The 21,855-nt window shown below is 48.7% G+C and overlaps 8 protein-coding genes across 8 annotated transcripts; 4 read left to right on the top strand and 4 right to left on the bottom strand.

The window, feature by feature from the left end:
• Positions 1-548: 548 nt before the first annotated feature.
• Positions 549-2,115, top strand: HD556DRAFT_1447488 (uncharacterized protein; the record flags this gene model as incomplete). Its single annotated transcript, XM_041307278.1, has 5 exons — positions 549-704; positions 753-917; positions 968-1,147; positions 1,204-1,771; positions 1,826-2,115. The coding sequence occupies 5 exons, from the start codon at positions 549-551 to the stop codon at positions 2,113-2,115; spliced, it is 1,359 nt and encodes a 452-aa protein (XP_041155997.1).
• Positions 2,116-3,317: 1,202 nt separating this feature from the next.
• Positions 3,318-5,439, top strand: HD556DRAFT_838298 (uncharacterized protein). The gene is made up of 3 exons (XM_041311792.1): positions 3,318-3,634; positions 3,695-4,572; positions 4,626-5,439. The coding sequence occupies exons 1-3, from the start codon at positions 3,586-3,588 to the stop codon at positions 5,100-5,102; spliced, it is 1,404 nt and encodes a 467-aa protein (XP_041155996.1). The 5' UTR covers positions 3,318-3,585; the 3' UTR covers positions 5,103-5,439.
• A 2,542-nt stretch (positions 5,440-7,981) lies between these two features.
• Positions 7,982-9,911, bottom strand: HD556DRAFT_1433931 (NMD3 family-domain-containing protein; the record flags this gene model as incomplete). Its single annotated transcript, XM_041305276.1, has 6 exons — positions 7,982-9,005; positions 9,053-9,351; positions 9,399-9,604; positions 9,663-9,694; positions 9,751-9,805; positions 9,860-9,911. The coding sequence occupies 6 exons, from the start codon at positions 9,909-9,911 to the stop codon at positions 7,982-7,984; spliced, it is 1,668 nt and encodes a 555-aa protein (XP_041155995.1).
• Positions 9,912-10,003: 92 nt separating this feature from the next.
• HD556DRAFT_838097 (uncharacterized protein) lies at positions 10,004-12,292 on the top strand. Its single transcript, XM_041311791.1, has 5 exons — positions 10,004-10,175; positions 10,233-10,362; positions 10,463-11,806; positions 11,953-12,085; positions 12,143-12,292. The coding sequence occupies exons 2-4, from the start codon at positions 10,307-10,309 to the stop codon at positions 12,038-12,040; spliced, it is 1,488 nt and encodes a 495-aa protein (XP_041155994.1). The 5' UTR covers positions 10,004-10,175; positions 10,233-10,306; the 3' UTR covers positions 12,041-12,085; positions 12,143-12,292.
• Positions 12,293-13,278: 986 nt separating this feature from the next.
• On the bottom strand, positions 13,279-14,533 carry HD556DRAFT_1433930 (uncharacterized protein; the record flags this gene model as incomplete). The annotated part of the gene is made up of 4 exons (XM_041305275.1): positions 13,279-13,424; positions 13,508-13,778; positions 13,910-14,029; positions 14,102-14,533. The coding sequence occupies 4 exons, from the start codon at positions 14,531-14,533 to the stop codon at positions 13,279-13,281; spliced, it is 969 nt and encodes a 322-aa protein (XP_041155993.1).
• Positions 14,534-15,058: 525 nt separating this feature from the next.
• On the bottom strand, positions 15,059-15,479 carry HD556DRAFT_1244710 (uncharacterized protein; the record flags this gene model as incomplete). Its single annotated transcript, XM_041298470.1, has 2 exons — positions 15,059-15,114; positions 15,173-15,479. The coding sequence occupies 2 exons, from the start codon at positions 15,477-15,479 to the stop codon at positions 15,059-15,061; spliced, it is 363 nt and encodes a 120-aa protein (XP_041155992.1).
• A 1,276-nt stretch (positions 15,480-16,755) lies between these two features.
• Positions 16,756-19,991, top strand: HD556DRAFT_838062 (P-loop containing nucleoside triphosphate hydrolase protein). Its single transcript, XM_041311790.1, has 5 exons — positions 16,756-17,103; positions 17,158-17,581; positions 17,633-19,049; positions 19,095-19,189; positions 19,251-19,991. Exons 1-5 carry the CDS (start codon positions 16,800-16,802, stop codon positions 19,879-19,881), a joined length of 2,871 nt encoding a protein of 956 aa, XP_041155991.1. The 5' UTR covers positions 16,756-16,799; the 3' UTR covers positions 19,882-19,991.
• Positions 19,942-21,769, bottom strand: HD556DRAFT_1244702 (tRNA-guanine(15) transglycosylase-like protein; the record flags this gene model as incomplete). Its single annotated transcript, XM_041298468.1, has 12 exons — positions 19,942-20,183; positions 20,239-20,364; positions 20,421-20,493; positions 20,547-20,581; positions 20,630-20,665; positions 20,719-20,753; positions 20,799-20,814; positions 20,868-21,107; positions 21,156-21,222; positions 21,272-21,376; positions 21,426-21,628; positions 21,703-21,769. 12 exons carry the CDS (start codon positions 21,767-21,769, stop codon positions 19,942-19,944), a joined length of 1,245 nt encoding a protein of 414 aa, XP_041155990.1.
• Between the last annotated feature and the right edge of the window lie 86 nt (positions 21,770-21,855).

The following is a 21,855-nucleotide window of genomic DNA, read 5'->3' as shown; positions in this document are numbered from 1 at the left end:
AATACATTTCAGCACCCTGTATGCAGGAATAGCATGTCTTTGCTTATGAGAATGCATGCTTGCCGTTTTCGAATGGAGATTCGTTCCCGAGGCTTTGGTGCTTAAGGAGTGATCAAGGTTAGAACTTCACTGAACCTGAGAGCTCAATCCGGGTGTCGTGTCACCCACACAGCTCGGAACCCACAGCTGGTCTGAGTCCACATCTACGTCAAATGACAGGCATGCAAGTTTGGTGTGCGCACGATCACATTGTGCTCTGAGGTAACGTGGTTTTGTTTTCCCATTGCTCGCTGTGAGCCGCGTCTGCTCGACAGTGTAGCGCGCCATGGCGCTCATGAGGAAGGATGGATACCCTAATTCTGAGTTTTGTCTGGCCGGTTTGGACTGGAATCCAGGGAAGGTTGCAGGACTCAGGAGTAGAATTTGTCAGCGAGGTCACGTGAATTCGCGCCTGTGGTAAAATGAGGCAATAAAACCAACTTTATCACGTGCTCGTCGTAACATGGATCACAGAACTGATATGTCGCATCTTCACTCAGACTACCACTATGGCGCATACAAATCCAGCAGACGACGAAGAACTTAACAACGATCCAGGAGCATATGTTATTGGGTTTGGTAAACACGCTGGTAAACGACTCGATTCCATCCCCACCCACTACAGGTTGTGGGCGACAGGAGCCGAATGTCAACATTTCCATGGGGTGAGAACTCAATGTGGTAGATATCGCTGTCACTGAGAATAATTGCAGTATGCAGATTTAAAAGAGGCCAATGATCGATATGAAGAAAAACTTCTCCAAACTCCTGAAGCCTACACCTTCTCCTTCGGAAAACATGAAAACAAAAGACTTGACGAAGTACCAGAAGATTACATTTGGTCTGTTATTCGCCCTTCGTTTTCTAATAATCCCTGGGTAAGTCGATTCTCTTGTCATGTTCATGTTTATATATATCGTTGCTGCAGTACCAAAGCCTGGTGGAAGCACATCGTCGTTACCTGGACCAGGTATACCAAAACAAATCACCAGGCTCAGTTGTCATTTGGTTCGGGCAGCAGTGCCGGGGGCACACACTCAGCTTTGCCTACAAGCGGCGTGGTTTCATTGAATTTTGTCTGAGACCAGAGCATAAATTTTTTAACTGGGTGAGTCACGGTTTCCCCGACGGCGTCTGACATTCGGTAATCACTCCTATTCCAAGTATTACAAACTTGAAGACCTAGTTCGGAGGTACGAAGCGCATCTCGCGAGCCACCGACGGCCATACCGCAGAAGAAAACCTGCACATGTGGAAAACCCCGTAGGGGAACTTCTGGGACATTGGGACGACCGTGGGTCTGTGGAGCCAGGTGATGAATATGAGCGGGATGACTTTGTAGTCGACGATGGTGAGGGGGAAGATGAATATTCCCAAGAAGATAGTGGTTCCCAATCAGACGATAGCAACGACGACCACGGATTTGATGATTTCCAGGGTGAAGAGATATATGATGATTCGGAAGTCAATACAACCGGTGACCCAGACGGATCAAGTCCAGAGCAGCCTTCTTGCGCGAGTGCGGCTGTCTCTCAAGCCTCGGAGTCGGACTCAGATTCGGATGACGATACGCCTTTAGACGAATTGCCCAACAAGATCAGGGCAAAACGTGTTTCCGGGAAAAAGAAGGCAGAGGTCGTATCCTCACCCAGCCCCCAAAGAAGTCATCGATGTGAAGGCGAGGGCAGTAATGATGATATCGCTGCTCAGCCCCCACAAAAACGCCGCAAAGGTACTGATCATTTTATGAGCTGTTCATGCATGATCTCAAGTGCCACGATGGCAGGCCCCCGCTTGGTCCGTGATAGGCCTGCCTGGAATGAATTCGATTCCGTAGCAGAGCCCGTCGCTTCGACGTCGCATCTTGATGAACAAGAACTCTCTCACTCAGGGTCGTCCCAGGAATCCGCTGCAAGTTCAAGCACAGCTGATGAATCGCAAGTTGAGGATGAGTCTTCGCCAAGCGACAACGAGGAATTATCGGACGGTTATATTCCTCCTCCCTCACTCTTGGGAGGCTACTATCGTTCGCTTCCACGTGTAATTAGTGGCTTCTGTCACCAGAAGATGTCTTAGCGGAGCTCAATGGCATACGAGCATTCGCGATGAACTTTGATAATAATATTCGTCCGAGCTGCGATGTAGTATAGAGCCCCGTTTCATTTCCGAGCTCAGGTGCAGGAGTTACGTGACAGCAGTGCGAAAATCATGACCACTGCCACTTTCATCGTGATCTGAATCATCTGATGGAGTAATGACCTTCATCAGCTTCTACCTATCTGGAGAAGATGCTCTCACAGCTAAGCAGGAATTCGATCTACACAGCTTGTTTTTAGCGAGCTTCTCTGTTTCGAATCTTAAGTGAGTTCGCGGTGATGCGCCCTCTGTAGACAGCGCCTTGTATTCATACTGGCCAAACTGACGACATGTGGGTCCAGGAGACACACCGCGGTCACCGACGTGTGCGGGGGTGATAACTGGGGTGTAATTCATTGCGCCACTTTGTCGGTGACTAGTGTCAGAACTTTGCAAGTACTCTCGCGATGACATCGCATGGATGATTGGCTCAGTACAAGAGTCATCGACGCAGCACTTGGTTGGAAGGGACTCGTTAAATCAACCTCAGCTGCGGGGATGTCCTTGTTCGAATTGGTCGCAACCCAAAGATAAGAGAGCTGTGGCAACAATAAAACAAGTCTTGGCGACGAGTTCCCAGAGAGTCGAATCACGCCGCCGATGAATCACATGGACCGGTGAATGAATACGAGTGAGGCAGTGAAAGTACAAGTCACCGAGGTCCGAGGTGTTTAAGGTTCAAGGTGCTCGTGTTAGTGTGTAAACAATGTCGAACTTGAAAACGTAGATGCCCACTGGCGAGCTTCCGCCATGATGAAAAACCCAGATAGGGCTGATGTTCAGAAGGCTGCTTCACACGAAAAAGGACCTGGATGAGATCGGACCGACATATCATGATGACAACGAGCGCTATGTGGCTGATTGCGCTGATCATTCTACGATTAAGACACGATGATTCGGCCAGGTACGACCTAGGATAAGCCAATGCACCTGTAGGTTGTAAAAAAATAATTATTCCTGTTGGGAATAGAGAAGAGGAAGCCGACCTGAGTCCCGACGTTCCGAATGACAGGGAGGTTGAACCAAAAAATTGCGCGAGGACGATAAGGAGTTATGATGCGGCTAAGTGCTCTGATTAGATGTCCGACGGTCCAAAGTTGGGATCAAACGATCTCTTTGTTCGGGTTACAGCTGCCTAAAACATTGATTTCCGTGCCCGCGCTAGCTTAGAAGCCCTTGTCTGCAGACTCTACCACTTATATAAAAACCTTCTATAGCCTCTGTTATGCCGACGTTCATTTTCCAAACGCCCGTGGGCTTTACCCTAAAATTGCCGTGTACGTATATCCTTCACATATAAAGTTCCCATCCGAGAAATCAGCCTCGTGCCCTCTTTATCGGTACACCCGCTCTTTGCTCACACATCATCTTTTTTTCCTTCAGCGATACCTCCCTCCGTGTCCCTAAACAATGCCTGCTGAGCGATCCCGTGGCTCATTGAAGCGCGAGTCTTCAGATGGTATGTATATCATTCAATGCATAAATATGTTTCCAGATGACCTGATGTCTATATTAGTAGGCGCCCAATTAACTTGGACCCTTCCGCTTGAGCCTGCGTCTCCTCAGAGCATTGCCTTTGCACCCAACGTAACACCCATCACTTTTAACGAACCACCTCACACTGTTCAAACTACATTTGAACCTGTACTCTTTCCCACTCCTACCGCGGAATGCTCGTCCCGTCGGCCCACGCATAGCAAGAAGCGGCCCGACGATCATATCCCCCGTCCCCCTAACGCCTTCATCCTCTTCCGCTCATCATTCATCAAAAGCCAACACGTATCCACAGGAGTAGAAACTAACCACAGCACACTTTCAAAGATAATAGGTCTTACGTGGCAGAATATGCCCCATGACGAGCGTCAGATCTGGCACGCAAAGGCAAAGAAGGCATTGGAGGATCATAGGCGGAAGTGGCCACAGTATGCTTTTCGTCCTTCTCATACAAAAGCAAAGGGTGGGACCGAGAAGCGCAAAGTTCGGGAAGTCGAGCCGAAGGACATGAAGCGTTGCGCGAAAATTGCTGAGCTCCTTGTAGAGGGCAAAAAGGGCCAGGAGCTCGAACATGCAATTCAAGAATTCGACCGCACACACGTCCCTGAGGTTGTTACACGTTTCGAGGCTCCCATAACTGCTAGGGCATATCGCCGATCTTCATCCGCTCCCATTGACAACCCGGAAACGAAGAAGCCATTCCTTTCATCCTCGCCCGCGCCACGCCGTGTAGTACGTTCCACAAGCAGCCATCCTTCCCTTTCGTCAACCTGGAAATCTCAATGTGACGATCTTCCGCCGAGACCCGATGGTTTGGCGTCAGAGCACTGTCTTGATGTGTCGGCATCCTCTTCATTTATTTCATCAGATTATTCTTTCCCTGCGAAACCGCAACCTTCATTGGTGAGCCGCGCCGGACTATTCGGCTCTATTCCGTTGACAATTTTTTTCTGCAGGAATTTGATCCTTTCATGTTCGACGTAGCGTTCGGCAATTCGATGGCGTCTGCCGGTCCAACTTTCCCTGACTTTTCTCCTTCACCGTGCGAGACGCGGGTTCAAACGCCTTCATTAGTTATCGACACCACACAGGGCAGCTGTGACTGGTCGCAAGCTTCATCGCCCTACTGTAACTCTCCTGTCACTCCTCATTTCTCCCTCAATCCTTCTTTCGACACATTGTGCGCAGAAAACGACGATCCGTATACGACCGGTTCATTTTCCTTCAATAACTCATATCCCCTTCCTTGCAATGGGGGTTTCCCAGACGCTTTCAACACATTCGGTCACCCCGAAAATTTGGCCTCCTCGTCGTTCTCGAATGAAGATTTCTTCTCGAAAAATCAATTTTCCTTATTCGAGCCGGGGAAACTGGAGCTTGCCAGCGTGGATATGGAATTTTCCGCTTTCATGTCATCATTATCGGCCTTCTGATCACGAGTGCACTGTTTTTCCTTGGTTTCCGTTAAGTAACCAAATGATGTATTTTTAACGACCCAACGCGCGCGGAACTTTTCTGTGTAACAACTTGTAACATCTCATCTCATTTTGCGATACATACTTTCACACTTCCGTCATACCCACTTGCTTTGTGTATAGTTATACATATCTACATGTACTTAGAACACTTCTCTTTGCCAGCGCAACGGAGAATTTTCATAGATTGCTGCAATTACATAGTCCAGCTTGAAGATTTGAATGATGATAAATCATGACGCACGAGGACTTCATGATGAAGTGACGGCATTCAACGCGCACCTGACCTTTCATATCGGGTCATGATACATGCTAGCGTGAATCGTAATAATCGTAAGAGATCGTAAGGTTCCCAAACGCATCAGGCAAGTACGGAATGGAAGATAGGGCACGTGTGTTTAAACTCTCTTGAGGTCACGAGTCCCCGACGAGGATGGGAAAGGGCAAAAAGAGGGTAGCTCCGGTTTATTCCCTCGCGCTACCACCGAACTCGGGCCTGCTCGGGAGTGGGGCTTAATATTTGGCGCGATCACCGGGGGGAAAAAAGAGGGCGCATATACATTGTCCGAGTGTGCTAAGCCCTGAGTAGACAGTCTAGACTATATGGTGCAAGAAGTGAGGATCACTGTGCGATGTGGAGTTCACTTCAGCAGAGGAAAACCTTTGACGTTAAGAAGCAGCCGATTGTAATAATAGCGCACGATGCATTCGAAGACATGACCGCTGCCGAAAAACGATGCATCGCGACCGCCACTATTACATGGCATTTCGTAAGATCAGTTATCGCAGACATGGCAGATCGGAAGTCCATGTGTAGCGCGTCGCACATGACACATGTGCTCCAAGATTAAGTTCCACGAAGTTTGCTCCAAAATTTGTATTCGGAATTTCAAGGTCTCTGAAGGTGACAAAACTCATTAGATCCCGCGGGACAGGAACATAGGAGTCCTTGTACCTTGTACCTTGTATTCCATTCGAGGATATTTTGGTTCCTCACCTGACTGATACCTGATAATCGTCATCGAGGGTTGACAAGAAGTATATGTTCACCATGGAAACACCACGAGTTCACACAACACCATTTCTAGCCGTCTCCTGGCTTGGGCCGAGCCAGCAAGCCCATGTACGTGTATGAAATGACCTACCTATGCGCCAACTCAAAAGAGTGATTCGGAAATGGTTCTTAGCGCATCCCAAAATGTTGCGAAAGTGAGTTTGCTGCATCTGGGAATTGCTTGCTCGCTAGCGTTATAGATAGATGCAGTAAGGGTTGAGTGTTTGGGAAAGCGACAGAGACAACGTGCATACCTCTGAACTAGGCCAGATCGGAGGAGATCCGCATGTAGCGCAAGCGCAAGCGTCCATGCTTCGCTATTGCGCGTACCACGAAGCGCGTGTTGGAACTCGGGCCCTATCCCAGCTAATTTTCCAGGACCTGTAGCAGGTGTCACAACAATGTTCAAACCCTATTCATTCAAGAAAATGAGGGTCACTTTCCTAGAAGGCATGCTCAGTTGTAATCTTCCTCGCATTCGAGAAAGGCATTGGTTCTGGAGATGCCACGATACACCTCAGCTCGTCGCATCGTGCCACTTGTGACTTCAGTCGTACTAAATCCATGATGGATAGTCGATACTCGGTGGCTCGGCAGTTGCTCTCGATTCCCGTAATTTCAGTCCAAGGACTGCCATGCAAGTTGAAGCGTCACTAAATACCAGAATGATCAGTAGGCGGCCATCATAGCGGTGTGCTGCCAGTCGTGGGCCTCGTGGCGTACGTAGGCAACGTTGGCCGAACCAAATATGGCAGGTGCAAATATTTACCGCTCGGGCTGACCGGGCTTCCAATGGACAACGCTCAACGTTGCAACGTTGAACGTTAAACGTGAACCCTTCCAAACTTTCAGTGCTTCCGTTCTGCCCCATCTATGGATTGTGCCAGTACAATGGTAATGATGACGAATTTATTCAAGGTGCGTTGTTCCTCAGCTGAAGTCAACTCTGCAACCTAATTTGAATTTGTAAATCGAATCCACAACTCTGGGACATGAAAACACAACACCCTACAGAAATAACGACATCGTCCCCCTCGCTGGTCATGCATTCATGGCCAAAGAAGGTGTCTGTGTTCTTTTGGTATGCGGCGAAAGCGTTCTTCATGCGCATCACGTTTCGATTTTGATCATGACTCCCAGGGATTAATCAGGCGGAGTGGTCAGGAGCATCCGCATCTCGTGTGTTAAATGCATACTTGCTACTAGGCTTGATTAAATCAACTCTTCTGGTTGCTGCCGTCGGTGTATCCATCTGCTGTCGCACCGGTAGCAGGGCGTTACTGCGTACTTATTTGCAACTGACCAGGCCACTATATCATGATGTCCATCCGTCTGTTACAGCTTTTCGCAGGTGGCGCTGTAGGCGGGATGGATCTCGCAGTATCATGCTCTCGGGCTTTGGTGAGCCTTGTATATCTTTTCCTCGTTACATGGTTCGACCGTTACATCGACGTCCATTGTAATTCATGGGCCTTCTCACCAAGAATTAATAGCTGTTAAGGAGGAGGTTGAACTGGATTTATTTCCCTTGATATGCCGCCGCATCGAGTTCTCGTACTTCTTCCCCACAAATTAAAAGCGACTATGCGAGTGCATATTGTTCCAACGATTTTATATGCTTGATGGAGTTAACACCGTCTCACTAGCCCCTGGTATATGTACGACATCTTTTTTTAAAAGAAAACCCGACACTTAGGGAACGGCGGGGAAGAAAAGTGCAGCCGAAACCTACATATTATAATATTTGAGTATGCTCGACAAGGTCACACCTAGATCCTGAAAATCATGGGCTCTCCGAATCTCCAAGCGTCATCTCGTCGAATTCCTCTAATAATTCTTCCAGTTTCACGGTGGGGAAGTCAGGTTCCTCCTCTGCATCCTGTTTGTCTTCATCCACCGCAGTAGTGTTGCTCGTATCCACTTCATCAATGTCCATTCCATATTGGCCTCCTTTCTTCCGTGCTCCATCAGTGGCATCACGCATTTTCGTATCCTTGGCCGCGTAAAGATTGACCGTCCCACGTAACTCAGGGTCTTCTTCGAGGTCCTGCAAAAACCGCTCATAATCCTCTTCCACCTTCTTCTGATCTCGTCCGCCCATACGCCCAACAACACCCCGCCCGGCCCCAGTTTCACCCTCCTCTCCAGCTTCTTTCGCAATACTCCGCAGCTTCCAATTTCTCGACTTATTTTTCTTTCTTCGGTTCGGGTACGTTTTCTTCACGAGTATGATATCCGGAATGCGGGATGAAGGAAGGGATGAGAAGTCGTCTGAGTTGAAGTTGGCGTGGCTGAGATGATATCCGAGCGCCGTGTCGCCGGGCTGCAGGATAGCGCCTAGATGTGTCCGCGTGTGGAAGATCTGGGTTGAGACACTAGAGTTCTCGTGATCCATGATCGTATCTTGGTCACCATGGGATCCATGTGATTTGAATGCACCAGACATTGCTACCTGCGCGTCGGCAGAGACCCATTTGCCACGGACAGCGCCTGAGGGCTCGATGTCCAAGATCGTAAACTCAACCAAGTCTGTCACCGTCGCCAGAGAGATGAAGGGTGCCCTCCAGTAAACCGGCGCTGATATCTCACAACTTTGCAGTGTTGCAGGATCTAAGAGCTGGAAAGAATTGCCGACCCGAGTACAAATAGTAAGCGGGCTTATGTTGCTCAGCTGCCGGGCCTGTTTTGGAGGAATGCAGACAAGGTCATCCTTGCAAATAGGGACAATCTCGACAGAGTAGGTGAATTTATAGTTTGCAGTGCCCGAATGAGTGTCTGTGGAGAGCAACTGCTCGGAACCTTTCGATCTGCGAGTGATGAGAACTAAAATACGAGCCGTCGTGAAGCAACTTACCGCACTGGAACAACCCCTGCTAAGAACTCGACCATCTTGATCGCATGACTTCGTTGACTATAGAAGAAGTCGAGGCCATCCCTGACCTCTTTCACCGATATCGTGTCTTTTTGTGTCCCGTGCTTCAAAATCAGCTGCTCGAGGTATAAAAATGTCCGTTTGTGGGAGACTTTCTGTCGCACTTGTACAAGTGCTTTCCACGTATTTTTCGCCGCAAGCTTAGTACAATCAGGGCATTGTCCGTGCTGGACAAGATATTCGATCTCAAAGATTTGCTCCAGTATCGTCGATGTCAGAACCTGATGGATGTGAGTAACATACGATACTCTCCAACAGATGTGCATACCTCCTTCTGAATCGTCAGCGAGACTCGTAATCGCTTCGAGTGAGGCTCCGTCCATATGAAGTGAGCTTCTGTCAACCGCACTTTATTCAAGCCCTTGAGCCTCTTTAGACAGATCGCCAGTAATTCTTGAGATTCTGGTCGAGCGAGGGTCCAAGATTGAGGGGGCGATAGGAAACGTTCGCAATTTCTACAAAATGAGACCGAGGCTGATCATCATGATCAGTACCGTTCATCATGCTGCTCAAAAAGTTCGCGACAACACACACTGCTTTGGGATACCCTCGGTTATGTCTACGCTACACAAATGTGAGCACTCTCAAATCATGATCTTGCATGGCCTGATGATACTCACGTATTTCGAAGACATGCCACACATAAATTGGCAGAATTTGGGACAATCGGTGTTCCTGATGATCATGATGGGGATCAGCAGAGCAAATATTTCAAGATCAAAGACTTGCCACAATCAGCACAGAGCACACGATGAACAGCGGGTCCTGGAACAAATTCCATCTTCACGAGATGGCGTGTGCTGAGATAACTTATGACTGACTCAGATCTAGATTTTTCACTCAGTTATGTCATCAATGTATGCATCTCCTTATCGAGTAATCTCGCTTGAACCCAGGGATTCGCTCCTCCCAGTTTCTTTATCCGAGCCTTCTCTACTCAGGTTATCTGCTCATCCACCACTGGCCAAGGCATTGCACGGAGAAACACATTCATACCCCCAAAATTTTAAAGGGTTTTAATTAGGCGTTTTTTACATAATAACATGTACGTCATCGTGTCGCGAAGTTCGAGTCTTTCAACGCTAAGTCCCTTACTACATAGTTGCGTGTTCAAATCTCCTTAAGCCTCTAAGCCTTCAAGGCCTCATTGTTTGATATTTACTTCTCGTCCATTTGATGGGGAAATCGTATGTCGTAGTCGTGGGTTTGGAGCCAGGTATATATCCGAATTGGTAGGTTGAAATCCCTATTCTTGCAAATTCAACGCGTCGACGCAATATGTTGGCACAACGCCAATTCCTTATGAATTTGTGAAGCTCATACGCTCTTCAGGATAGAATGCAGTGGACAAACCAAAAAAGTTCCAGGCGCTGTTTATCAAAGCTTTGATACGTACGAGGAAGCTCTTGCAGTATGGCTCGGAGCCTTGCAAAGGGGTGAAGTGAGGGCCGTCCGACCAAATGCAGGCGCTGCGGCAGCTCCTGCCACTAGAATCAAGAATGAGATGGATGGTAACATGTACCAGCCGGTGACTCCGAGCAAAATGGATCGTGTCGCCACCAGCGCTCGTACTGTCAATGTGCAGTCGCGCCAGACGCTATGGGATAATGTGCCCCTACCCCATTCTCCACGCCAAATGTTGTCACCAGAACCACCAACTGGAGTGACGCAGTACGTGGAACTACAGGACGATCCTTGGCTTCAGCCAGAAAGAGGATTGTCACCCCGAGTCACCGTGGAGAATACATCTTACACATCTTCAAGTTCTTGCGTAAATGAAGCGTCGCATTTACTGATGAGATCCCGCCCCAGTCATATCAGAAGGGTCGAATCTTCCCCCGCCTCATCCCTGACGTCCATAGAGGAAACAACATCCCCTCGAAATCTACGTCGACAAGCGACTGCTCCTGCGTCATTCGAGACGGGAGCGCGGTATCCCACTATCGAAGAGATACGTAAAGGTCAGAATTTGGATCCTCGCGTCATGATTCCGCCTTCAAGGATATTTGATCCTGCAAATGTCAAACCTCGTCCAGGGGGTGTTTCCGGTCGCAGAAAGAATGGCCAGATGGATGCAGAATTAACGAGTCCTCATTATTCTACAACGCACCTTGTGCGAGATCGTCTGCCAGCCGTCGATTATCCAGAAGACGACGAGCAATCTATTTCTTCTCTCCCACGACACCGAGTTGCCAACAAAGGGAAGAGTCGAGCACCCACAAATGCTGCAACTGAAGCACGCGCATGCGGTTATGTTTCCGCCGCCGACAGTCAACATTCGTTCTCGCAGTACCCTTACCATATTCAAGAAGTCTACTCGCTTGATAGGCCTGAACAGCGCAGCGTTGTTGTCGTGCACTGTCCACCAGGGAACGGCTGCTGTCATAGACACTGTGAAAGCGCGTCTGCCTGTAGTGCAGTAATGAATGACAGGGTTCAATCGCGCTACGCCGATGTTGGAGTCTCTCCGACAATATCAAGTGTGAGCTTGGCTCGCACAAACTCCAATGTACAGGATCCCGGAGCGCGGGTCTCTGATGCCTCAAGTAGGCAGGGGTTCCATTCTCTTTTAGGATTTTCCTCCATGCCCCAAGTTTCGCATAGCAGTCACGCTGTCGAATCGGACGTCCGTTCTCCATTTGCACGAGGGACAAGAATCCCATCAGGCCTATCCGAGTAAGTGGCCGCTCTGGTATCACCTTTTCGCCGTGGTACGACTGTGTGCCCGCGGCTATTACGCTGGATTATTTATTTCTTCTCATCACCCATTTGGATACTTGTAATTGATCGATGGGCCCATTGCTAATCAATTCTTCGTCTAGGTTGTCGATATTCGGACGACCATCCCCCGTGATGCAGGGCTCGCCAGCGAGGGACAGGCACCGCAGCGTGGTGATCAGCCGAGCATGATATGAGGATCAGACTATCAGTTCAAGCCGACATGTCCATCAGAAGGTGATGGTTGTTTTGTTGATGCAAATTGTTGTTTATATTGGTTTTGTTCTGTTCGAGATACCCCTGGCTTAAAGGATCTTGATTCCTGATGCCTTGTTTGACTGGCATAGCAGTTGGCTTCTTATTGGTGCCCGGATTTAAAGCACATATTTCTTCATGTACTTGGTCAAAAGGACAGAGGGGTGCAAGGTAGCAAATGATGGTCAAGAACTGAAATCATCCTTTGAGGTGATCGCAGGCTTTCTCACGCCACAAACGCGTTTGGGTTGTCCTGGAGAACTGGCGAGTCACGATATTTCTTGGATGATATTCTCTCCTTGACTCGCCAGAGGGCTTTGTTGTGTTGATCGATTCTTTCTGAGTCATTATCCTTATGCCCCGTAGGTTTTATTCGGCATCAGATGTACTTTTGTGGATCTAGTTTTCACGGGTTTCGGTGCGCTGAGCAAGCTGCCGCCGCAAATTATCATTATCATATGTCGCCATATGCATCTAGTGTACTTGATACGGTGCTCCACATTCAAACCCTAACCCTATTCACCTTTTTTGGGGTCGGCTCAACACACCGATAACCTGTTGTATGTGGTGTGTGCTAGTTTGAGCTTGTGGATGGTGAAATTAAGACCGAGAACACGCCGAGTATGATTTGGAATCGGGAGTCAGGCACTTCACCGTTACGATAAAGACGCATGAACGACGGCCGAGAAATCAAAATCCAATCTGGCGATAAGCCCGAGGGCCTGGACCGATCGATCAACACGGCCTTCCTGCTGTTTGCTTGACCCACTCCCTAACGATAGCTAGAAATACGAGTTTTTGTGAAAGTGTGGGGCACCGATTACACTAGAATTCGAAGAGACAGTACATGAGATAGAATCGATGGAATACCCCCAACTCTGCAAGCAATCTATACATGAATGAACTTCCTACTGTCATTGGAACTCGAAGGGTAATACTGTCATGGATTCTTCAATATGACGCGAGTTATGGTCGCTCTGGAGATACACCACTTCCGGGCGGCAAAGTGGCTGTGGCTTCAAATGAGGATGCCTTGCGACAGACAGCCGAGCGAATATCGCGACGGCGAGTTCATGGTACAGCGTGCTTCTTGCCGGTTATTAATCCTGGCATTGTGCAGTAGCCGCGAGTTTTCTTGAACAGCCTGCCTATGCATAGAACACAGGAACTGTGACTCAACCTCTCCTAGGTACGCCTCGCGGCAAGCCTGTTCCTCGGCTTGCAGATGATCCAAGTCTGGTTCCACCGCCTAAGCTTCCGACGTTTCCAGTAGCACTAGTCGAGCGACTGCGAGGGATTGCCGATGCGGCACTCGTCGAGGCTGGTATCACATGCGCAAAATCAGAATCTGGTCGTTGCTCAAGTGACATATTCCCATACCTGCACGAGGAATGCCTTTGGTACTTCTTGCAGCTGCAGCTGCCGATGTGGCTCTTGTCCCACGAATGCCCCGGACTCCACTTGACCCACCAGTACCGCGGCCACGGGGCGCTTTTGTAGCCGCAGCTTCGCGTTGTGTACGTTCTTCTGCTTCGCGACGAGCAGCTTCCTCTGCAGCCGCGCGCGCACGCTTTTCTGATTCCTTCCGTTCTGCCTCTTCCCGCTCAAGGCGTTCCTTTTCTAGTCGAGCCTGTTCAAGAGCCTGCTGTCGCTCTTGCTCAAGTAACTCCTCATCCTTGAATTAAGCGTTATCAGCCACGAAAAGGTCCAAAAATCACAGAGAATTGGAAGAGAAACGCGTCGCGAGCCGAACTATGGCATGGGGAGATTCCAGGAAAAGAACTAGGCAAAGGAAATATAGCTTACAGCCTCTGCGCCTTCCCATTGTTCATCAAAAATCAGCTTAGCCACAGCTTCCGACTTCCCAAGCATATTAACATATTTATCTAGAAGCGCATCCGTCTGTGCGAGTTGAGATGTCACTTGCTGCACAAGCGAATCAGCAGACACAAGACATGAGGATCATTAGCCGATTCCATGCTCAGCAGTAGTACACACCTCAGTGGCAGTCTGAGTAGACCGCAACGCGTCATTAAATAACGCAAAAGACGCGTTCAGCTTCTTGAGAACGAAGAGATCGCTATGAAGCTTGTCTTCCCGTGCCTTCGCAGCAGCAACCCTTCCAATCATAGTCGTATCAGCATCGTTTTCAGAGCTCTCGTCGTTTTCTTCTTCATATTCGTCGTCCTCTGATATTCTGCTTTGATCAGGCGAGAATGTTTGTGATGTTGTAGCAGCTGGTGCCAGTAGACTGAAACGTGGTCTGTCATGAAGATGAAAATGTTCTGTGTCTTTGTCTGAAAGTGAGAGCTCTGAGAGGGAAAGATCGGCGCCCCCAGGGCCCGTATAAGAAGGCGAGTCGAATGGTTCGGGTGATAGCAGGGACCCGGACAATAGTCGTGGATCGCTGGAGTTTGGAAGCGGTGACATTGACGGGGTGGAAAATGACCATGACATCTTGCGCTTAGCAATTGGAGTTCGGTCGACAGATCAATCACGCAAGTTCAAGAAGCTTTGATGGCAGTGATCATCGATCAATTGTGACCCTACAAAGCCCCACGACCGACATCTACCAAGTATGCAAGTACTTTGCTCAGTACTTGCACTTTTGACACCTAGCTGAAAACCTGAAACAATTTCGAACGAGATATTGACGAGATGGTGTGGATACAGAGGAGTAACCTTTACATCAACTACCGTACAGCTAACGTACTAGTACACTAAGTAAGGCCAAGGTGAGGCAGAAACAGAACCACGACCTTTACGAAAGAAAATGCGTAGAGTAAAGTGTGCTTGAAGTGTCCAAATCAAAGAAGTCCAATTATGAGATGCCAATTGTTCGAGTCCATTGCCTTAGTCCATCATCGAGTTTACCAACCATCCAAATCGTACATCTCTTCCCTCCTATTTTTTTCGTTCTTGTTTGATATTTTGACAGAAAACTCTGCAGGCACCTCATGTGGCTGCGTCAATTGGGAACTGATCACTCCAGTTCCCAGAGTCGCCGAATACTGGATTAATTGTCAACTCTCTGAATTGAGTTAAGATAGCATGACACAGGACACTCACATACAACCCTGTACTCGTCAGGAGTGGTGCCGGTAGGGATTGTTACTTCGATTTGACCATCAGTAAGCGCAAATCCAGATGCTATGGGACTGGATTGGGTTTCATCGCCCAGGCGAAGGTATATCTCGCCATTAGGGTTGGTTACTTGGGCAGGTTTCGAGGAGGTATCCCAGGTAACAAGGAATGACCCTCCAACAGTCCATGTAGAGTCAGATGTAGGGGAGGTGATTGTGGGTACCCAGACATCACGCCGCATCACAGCGGAGAGAGGAGCGCATAATGCGCAAGAAAGAAGGGTAAGAAGCATGAAACATGAAGTGAGAAGAGCACGGGGAGAAGTGTTGACAGACATGATTAATCGTGAAGAATTCGTAACTGAAGTGAGTAGACAACTGGGAGGATAGCCTGAGATGTTTAGGTCGGTAAGTTTTACTTATATACTGCCAGCGCAGCTGACCGTATGACAGCCACGATGCGTTTGTTTTTGTCAGCGTCATTTAGTTTATGTGATACTTTGCCGAAAAGATCGTTCGTTACTACCTTGGCCGCCGAATCTCCGCTAACCAGTGCTGGGAAACAAGGCCTCGCAACCATTAATGGCCACTGGCAATCCTGAGATTTGAACATAGCCGGACAAGGACCCCCGAATGTAGCCAACCTCAATGTAGGTTATATCCTACCTCATGTCTGTATCTGCATGACGGATCAGAGTCACATCAGACCTAATTAGCAAGTACTGAAGGCACTGATCTTGCCAAGAAGAAACTCACAACGGCCGATTCAAAGAGACTCGGAGGAGATACTAAGGATGAAGCGGTGAGCGCTTGCAAGTCCATGACTGTCGCATCGGGTGTCATTAATATCATGATCAGGCTGGATCCGACCGCCAATACAAGGCTAGTAATTCACATGGGCGTGATGTGCAAACCTGGGACTCGGGTTCAGTACAGCCTCATCATGATATCATTTTATCGGAACATCCCTCACTTGGTCAATGCACTACCACTTACTTTCATGACCGCGCAGCCTAGACTGCGTCCGATCGCGACTTGGTCGCTAATACTTGTAGTATGAAAAGCACAGGGGCGGCCTTTTGAATACCCCGGGCCGGTCAGCTAGCCACTGGTGTACCGGTGCTTCCAGAGCTCTAGAATATCGCTGGTCGCTGGCAATGGCATATACCATTTCCCAAATGTTTCGGCTAGTCATAAACATTAAATGAGAGCTTCTGTGGTCCCGGGGGTCGGACCCGGCCCCAGCAACAAGGGACTTATCGCCGCGATAACAATAAAAATCAGCCTCAAGGTGCAGGAGAAAGTTCATTGGGGCCCGTGAATTGAAAGTTCGGCGCTCGCTGATTAAATGATGTAGTAAAACGCGATGTGTGTGCGGCAATATACCGTCACATGATGGCATAACAATATCTTCCAAGTGGTTGTACCCCATTCCTTATCATGAAGAAGGAGCGATAAGAACCCTGGCCTATTACTTGGAAGCTCAGGTTCAGGTTGTACGAAATATCAGAATAAATCTTTCACACTCCCTGAACCTAATCATGTAGTCAGTGGCTGTGTACATTTTAGCATTACCACGCTTGTTGCAAACTCAAAAAGATCCTCTCCCAGTCATGGTATCACGCAAAAGGAACAGAGATATTGAGGAGGACGAAGAATCATCATCAGACTTTTCAATAGTTCAACCCGCTTCAGACGACGAATTCGATGTCGACATCTCTAGTGCTCTCACAGGCAAGAGACCGAGAAAAGACGGTCTAATCGAAAATCACCCGGATGATGACGACGGCATTGAAGAGTTGATTCACGATTCTATCTCGAAGCGAAATATGAAAGGCGGTACTGAGATGTTGAAGAAGATTAAGAGTAAAGGGAAAAGCAAGGGTGACATCGGAGGTGGAAGCTTCCAAAGCATGGGTATGTACTCCTATTCAATGAATATCGTGTGCTGATGGTGATGGGCCTCTCTAGGTCTGCACCCATCGCTTCTGCGTTCATTGACGCTCCAGGGATATCGCACACCCACACCTATACAACGTGCATCCATTCCTGCCCTTCTTGCATCTCCACCACGAGATCTAGTCGGAATGGCCCGGACTGGTTCTGGAAAGACTCTTGCGTACATGGTACCTTTAGTACAGCGTCTTGGAGGCAGACATGCACATACTTTTGGAGCTCGGGCAATTATTCTAGTCCCAGCACGAGAACTTGCCACTCAGGTTGTCAAAGTTGGGAAGGCACTCGTGCGAGGTTGGACAAATGATGCTGCGCAGCATGCAGGCGATGATGTTGACGATTCTTTGAATAAAAAAGGCGAAAGCTTGCGCTGGAGTCTGATTGTAGGCGGCGAGGGTCTGGATGAACAGTTTGAAATGATCAGTAATAACCCAGATATGTACGTGCATTTCATTCATGTGGGTATTGTCTGATATCGTTCTCGATTTAGTATCATCGCAACTCCTGGTCGTCTCCTCCACCTAATCGTCGAGATGTCACTTTCCTTGTCGTCCGTGCAATATGTTGTTTTCGATGAGGCAGACCGTCTTTTTGAGCTTGGTTTTGCTACTGCACTTACAGAAATCCTTGCTCGCCTTCCCACGTCTCGTCAGACCCTTCTTTTTTCCGCAACCCTCCCGAAATCGCTTGTCGAGTTTGCCAAAGCAGGCTTATCCGACCCCAAACTTGTGCGACTAGATGCGGAGTCGAAAATCAGTACTGATCTACGAATGGCGTTTTTTTCTGTCAAACAAGCGGAGAAAGATGCATCTCTTCTGGTACTCCTTCGGGATATCATCAAAGTCCCCTATGGAAGCACCGAATCATTCAAAGAAGGTGATACCGAAGCCTCGGGCAAACACAAGAAGGGGAAGTTCAAAGCCAAACACCCAACCCATAGTGCGCCTCACCAGACACTTGTGTTCGCAGCTACAAAACACCACGTCGAATACCTCTCTGTGCTCCTCGCCACAGCTGGCTACGCTGTCTCTGCTCTTTACGGCTCGCTGACCCAATCTGCTCGGACATACCAAATGAATCAGTTCTTGGCGCAAAAGACCAGCATATTGGTGGTCACGGATGTTGCAGCCCGTGGCCTCGATATACCAGTTCTTGAAAATGTGGTAAACTACGATTTTCCTGTCGGTGCAAGGATATTCGTCCACCGCGTGGGTCGCACGGCCAGGGCTGGAAGAAAAGGTTGGGCATGGAGTCTCGTTGCTCATGGCGAGTTGCCATATCTCTGTGACCTGCAACTCTTTCTGGGTCGGCCGTTGATTACTTCGTCCATCCCTGCATCGGCTACAACGTCAGAAGAGCCTTACACTCAATCACTACTCTTTGCGTCATTTCCACGAGATCTAATGGATTCAGAGGTCGAGTATGTTCGTACACTAGACGAGTCACAGAATACGCTGCCAACTCTACGTGCAGTCATGGGACGTGGGCACGCGATGTATGAACGAAGTCGTGGAAAGGCCAGCCCGGCGAGTTATCGACGTGCAAAGGAGCTTGGACGTAACGGACAGGAAGGTGTCATACATCCCGTCCTCATGTTAATGCAGGACGGCGATGACGGAAAAGAAGATACGAGAGAAATGGAGGAGAAGCGTGCTGCGATCGTCCGTGCGGTCAGCGCATTTAAGCCTGCTGAGACGGTGTTCGAGGTTGGCACTCGTGGAAAAGCGGCGACTGCTAATGCTGCACTTATGAAAGAACGGAGGAAGGCGCTTGCAAAGGCCGTAGAGCGGGCAGGAAATTCAGGGCCCAGTTCTTCTACTGTTGTCGACACAGACAAAGGCGGTGACGACGGTCTCGGGGAAGGTGGAGATGGCGACGTGGAAATGGCAGACGAGGAAGACATTGCGGTTCGTCTCCTCAAAACTCCAAGTGTCGATACTGATTTTCTGCAGGCTGTTTTCCATGTCTCTAGCAAGAAGAGCAATAACTTCCGCGATGAGGATTATTACATGTCCCACTATCAAAAAGACGCCATAACCGAAAAAGGGTTTGTATATTCCATCTACTCCTGATCATCCACACTGAAATTCAATATGATATTTTCCTAGCTACTCGCTCACAGACGGAGCTTCTTCCTTTGCCGCTCAAGCTCAGGGTGCCATCCTCGACCTTGCAGGAGATGAGGACACTATCGGTGCGCGTCAACGGCACCAGAACAAGTTGTCATGGGACAAGAAAAAGAAGAAATTCGTCAAAGGCGGCGGAATTGGCTCCGACAACATGAAACTTCTGCGAACCGAGAATGGCACTCAATTGCCTGCTACATATAAAAGTGGCCGGTTTGACGACTGGAAGAAGAAAGCAAGGGTGTCGCTGCCAAAGATCGGAGAAAGGGAAATGGAAAGGAGAGGTACTGGTACGGTCGGGCCTGGAGGGAGAAGATGGAAACATAACAAGGTCACGGAGGCTAAGCCATTGGACAAGCTCAGCAAAGATTACGAGCGCAAGTCGAGGCAGCTCAAGAAGAAAGAAGTGGGTTTCGCAGCGGAAGCAGGCGAGGCAAAACCGAAAAGTCCTGGTAAAGCGAAAAATATCAGAAGTGGCGGGCGTTTCGGAGGGAAATCAGTGGGCAGAGTCAAGACCGAGATCAAGACAGTCGACCAGATACGCAAAAACAGGATGGTCGCAGAACGGAAGAAAGCTAAGAATGCTCGGCCGAGTCGCAAAGGAAGGAGTTGATTTTTACACTATTTTTCCGGTATCTGTTGTTCCCCTACGTTTGCGTATGACATGTCATTGTCAAGCCGCATCCGAGTACTCCCACCTCACTCCGGAGCCTTTTACTAACGGCACGTCGACACCCTGCATTAGGTCTACCCCAACGCTTCGCAGAGCGTTTACACACCATTCGGGGTATCCGGTGTCACCGAAGTAATCGAAGAAGAATGACCTTAGGTACTCAGGGAATCGACCTTCGAGAATAGCATCTCTTGCACCGCCCATAACCCGGGCCTGAAAAACAAGGTTGTGAATCGTGAGGGCTGATGGGTGACCAAAGATCAGCTAAGTATACCACAGGAAGCAGATTCGAATTACCGTGGGCACCAGCTGTCTCTATCGTGACAATGTGGTGCAACACAGCTCGGGACATGCCGCTTGCACATGTCGGACAAGGGCAACTCTTGTCTATAGGATCCATGCTCTTTGTGTGCTTTCCGAGCTCTATTTCATCAATCAACGAGTCCGCATCGCATTGACATATGCAAAAATAAACCTACTGAGGTTGAGGGGACCCTTGAAAGTCAAGGCCACACCAAATCTTGCAGTCCGAGTAGGGAACACGCAATCCGCCTGAGCAACTTGTCAGAGAACTTCACGCTAAGGCGCACCGATCTCAAGCTTACCATGTCAACACCCAATGCGACGCAGACTAGTAGATCTGTAGTGACGATCAAGATTAACTGCGAGGAGCAAGCGCTTCAAGCACCTTCTGCAAAACCTACGCCCATGGAATAGCGGGGCCCTAAGTGCGCAGAAGTTTACAGGAGACTTCACAGAAGAAATCAATGTACTCACGATCTGAAGGTAGCCGGTCTGCACACTGCTTGATACTATGCGAGATCAGGTGCACAGTGACGGCCCAAATTCAAACTTACATCTTCCAGAACACGTCTCAAAAAGGTGCATCAGGTCGTCAAAGCCTCCAAATTAGTTAAGGAACCCACCCTTTTCTTCTCCTCCACTAAGACCCCCGATAGCATACCCGGTGACTTGGTCCTTCCGCTCGATCATTGCATCAAGACATAGATCTCGCAAGGCTGGGTCCAACCCTCCTTGAACGATGGCAAAAAGGTTCTGTTTGTCTTTCCGGCCGGATTTTTCATGCTGTTCGATGCAACGATCGAGCCATCGAACAGAACGGTGCATGGCCTCGCCAACTCGAGGTCCAACAGTCAAACTACTAACTGAGCTAACATTAAACACTGAAAAATATATGATATGAGTAGCCTCACCCACGTCATCTAGTTGCATGATAATATCCGCTCCGATTGAATGCTGTATAGAAATACTTTGTTCAGGCTGCGCCGCTCATCAACAGAAGAAGCGGTAGTAATTATTAGAGACCAACCGTCAGCATTGTGGGCTCTCCATTGAATGGACTAGCAAACAAAGCACCATCCTCAGTGATTTTGGTGAACTTGCTCAAAGAGACCAGCTGGAAGCCTCCGCTGTCCTTCGAAAAGCTCAGCTTGAGCGCGACGAATTTCTGGAATTGCACTTACGGTGAGAAGGTTACGGTTCCAACCTTGGAATTTGTGGGCCCCTCCCGCTTCATCAAGGACTTTAATCCCAGGTCGCAAATTCAGATGGTATGTGTTATTCAGAATGAGTGTGATTCCGAGCGATTCAACCTGTTGTGGGGTCAAGCCTTTGATCGCTGCCTGTGTTGCTACGGGCATGAATGTAGGGAGCATTGTGACGCCATCTGTGAACAGCAACTTGAATCTATCCTGCTGTGATGACCGTAGTACCTGATAAGAACCAGTTACCGTGACTTACGGGCAAGCTTCATTCTGCAAACTCGCGCTCGAGTTGTGTGGCATTTTGCAATAACTTCGAATTGCATATTTCAAGAATCGATCGCAGAAACTCAGAGAGGTAGATGTCTGCAAATTCCGAAAGCATAGATTCTAGAAGTTGCTCATTAGACTC

Source organism: Suillus plorans (assembly GCF_016647745.1).
Source record: "Suillus plorans strain S12 chromosome Unknown HD556scaffold_64, whole genome shotgun sequence".
NCBI lineage: Eukaryota > Fungi > Basidiomycota > Agaricomycetes > Boletales > Suillaceae > Suillus > Suillus plorans.
Note: the sequence above shows the minus strand (reverse complement) of the source record. Positions and strands in the feature narration are given on the sequence as shown.

Coding starts and splice junctions, on each gene's coding strand:
- HD556DRAFT_838097 (XM_041311791.1), top strand. CDS start 10,307: ATGGGGAAATCGTATGTCGTAGTCGTGGGTTTGGAGCCAGGTATATAT. Junction 10,363..10,462: donor CCAGGTATATATCCGAATTG/GTAGGTTGAAAT, acceptor TACGCTCTTCAG/GATAGAATGCAGTGGACAAA. Junction 11,807..11,952: donor ATCCCATCAGGCCTATCCGA/GTAAGTGGCCGC, acceptor TTCTTCGTCTAG/GTTGTCGATATTCGGACGAC.
- HD556DRAFT_838062 (XM_041311790.1), top strand. CDS start 16,800: ATGGTATCACGCAAAAGGAACAGAGATATTGAGGAGGACGAAGAATCA. Junction 17,582..17,632: donor ATCAGTAATAACCCAGATAT/GTACGTGCATTT, acceptor TTCTCGATTTAG/TATCATCGCAACTCCTGGTC. Junction 19,190..19,250: donor GACGCCATAACCGAAAAAGG/GTTTGTATATTC, acceptor ATATTTTCCTAG/CTACTCGCTCACAGACGGAG.
- HD556DRAFT_838298 (XM_041311792.1), top strand. CDS start 3,586: ATGCCTGCTGAGCGATCCCGTGGCTCATTGAAGCGCGAGTCTTCAGAT. Junction 3,635..3,694: donor GAAGCGCGAGTCTTCAGATG/GTATGTATATCA, acceptor CTATATTAGTAG/GCGCCCAATTAACTTGGACC. Junction 4,573..4,625: donor CGAAACCGCAACCTTCATTG/GTGAGCCGCGCC, acceptor TTTTTTCTGCAG/GAATTTGATCCTTTCATGTT.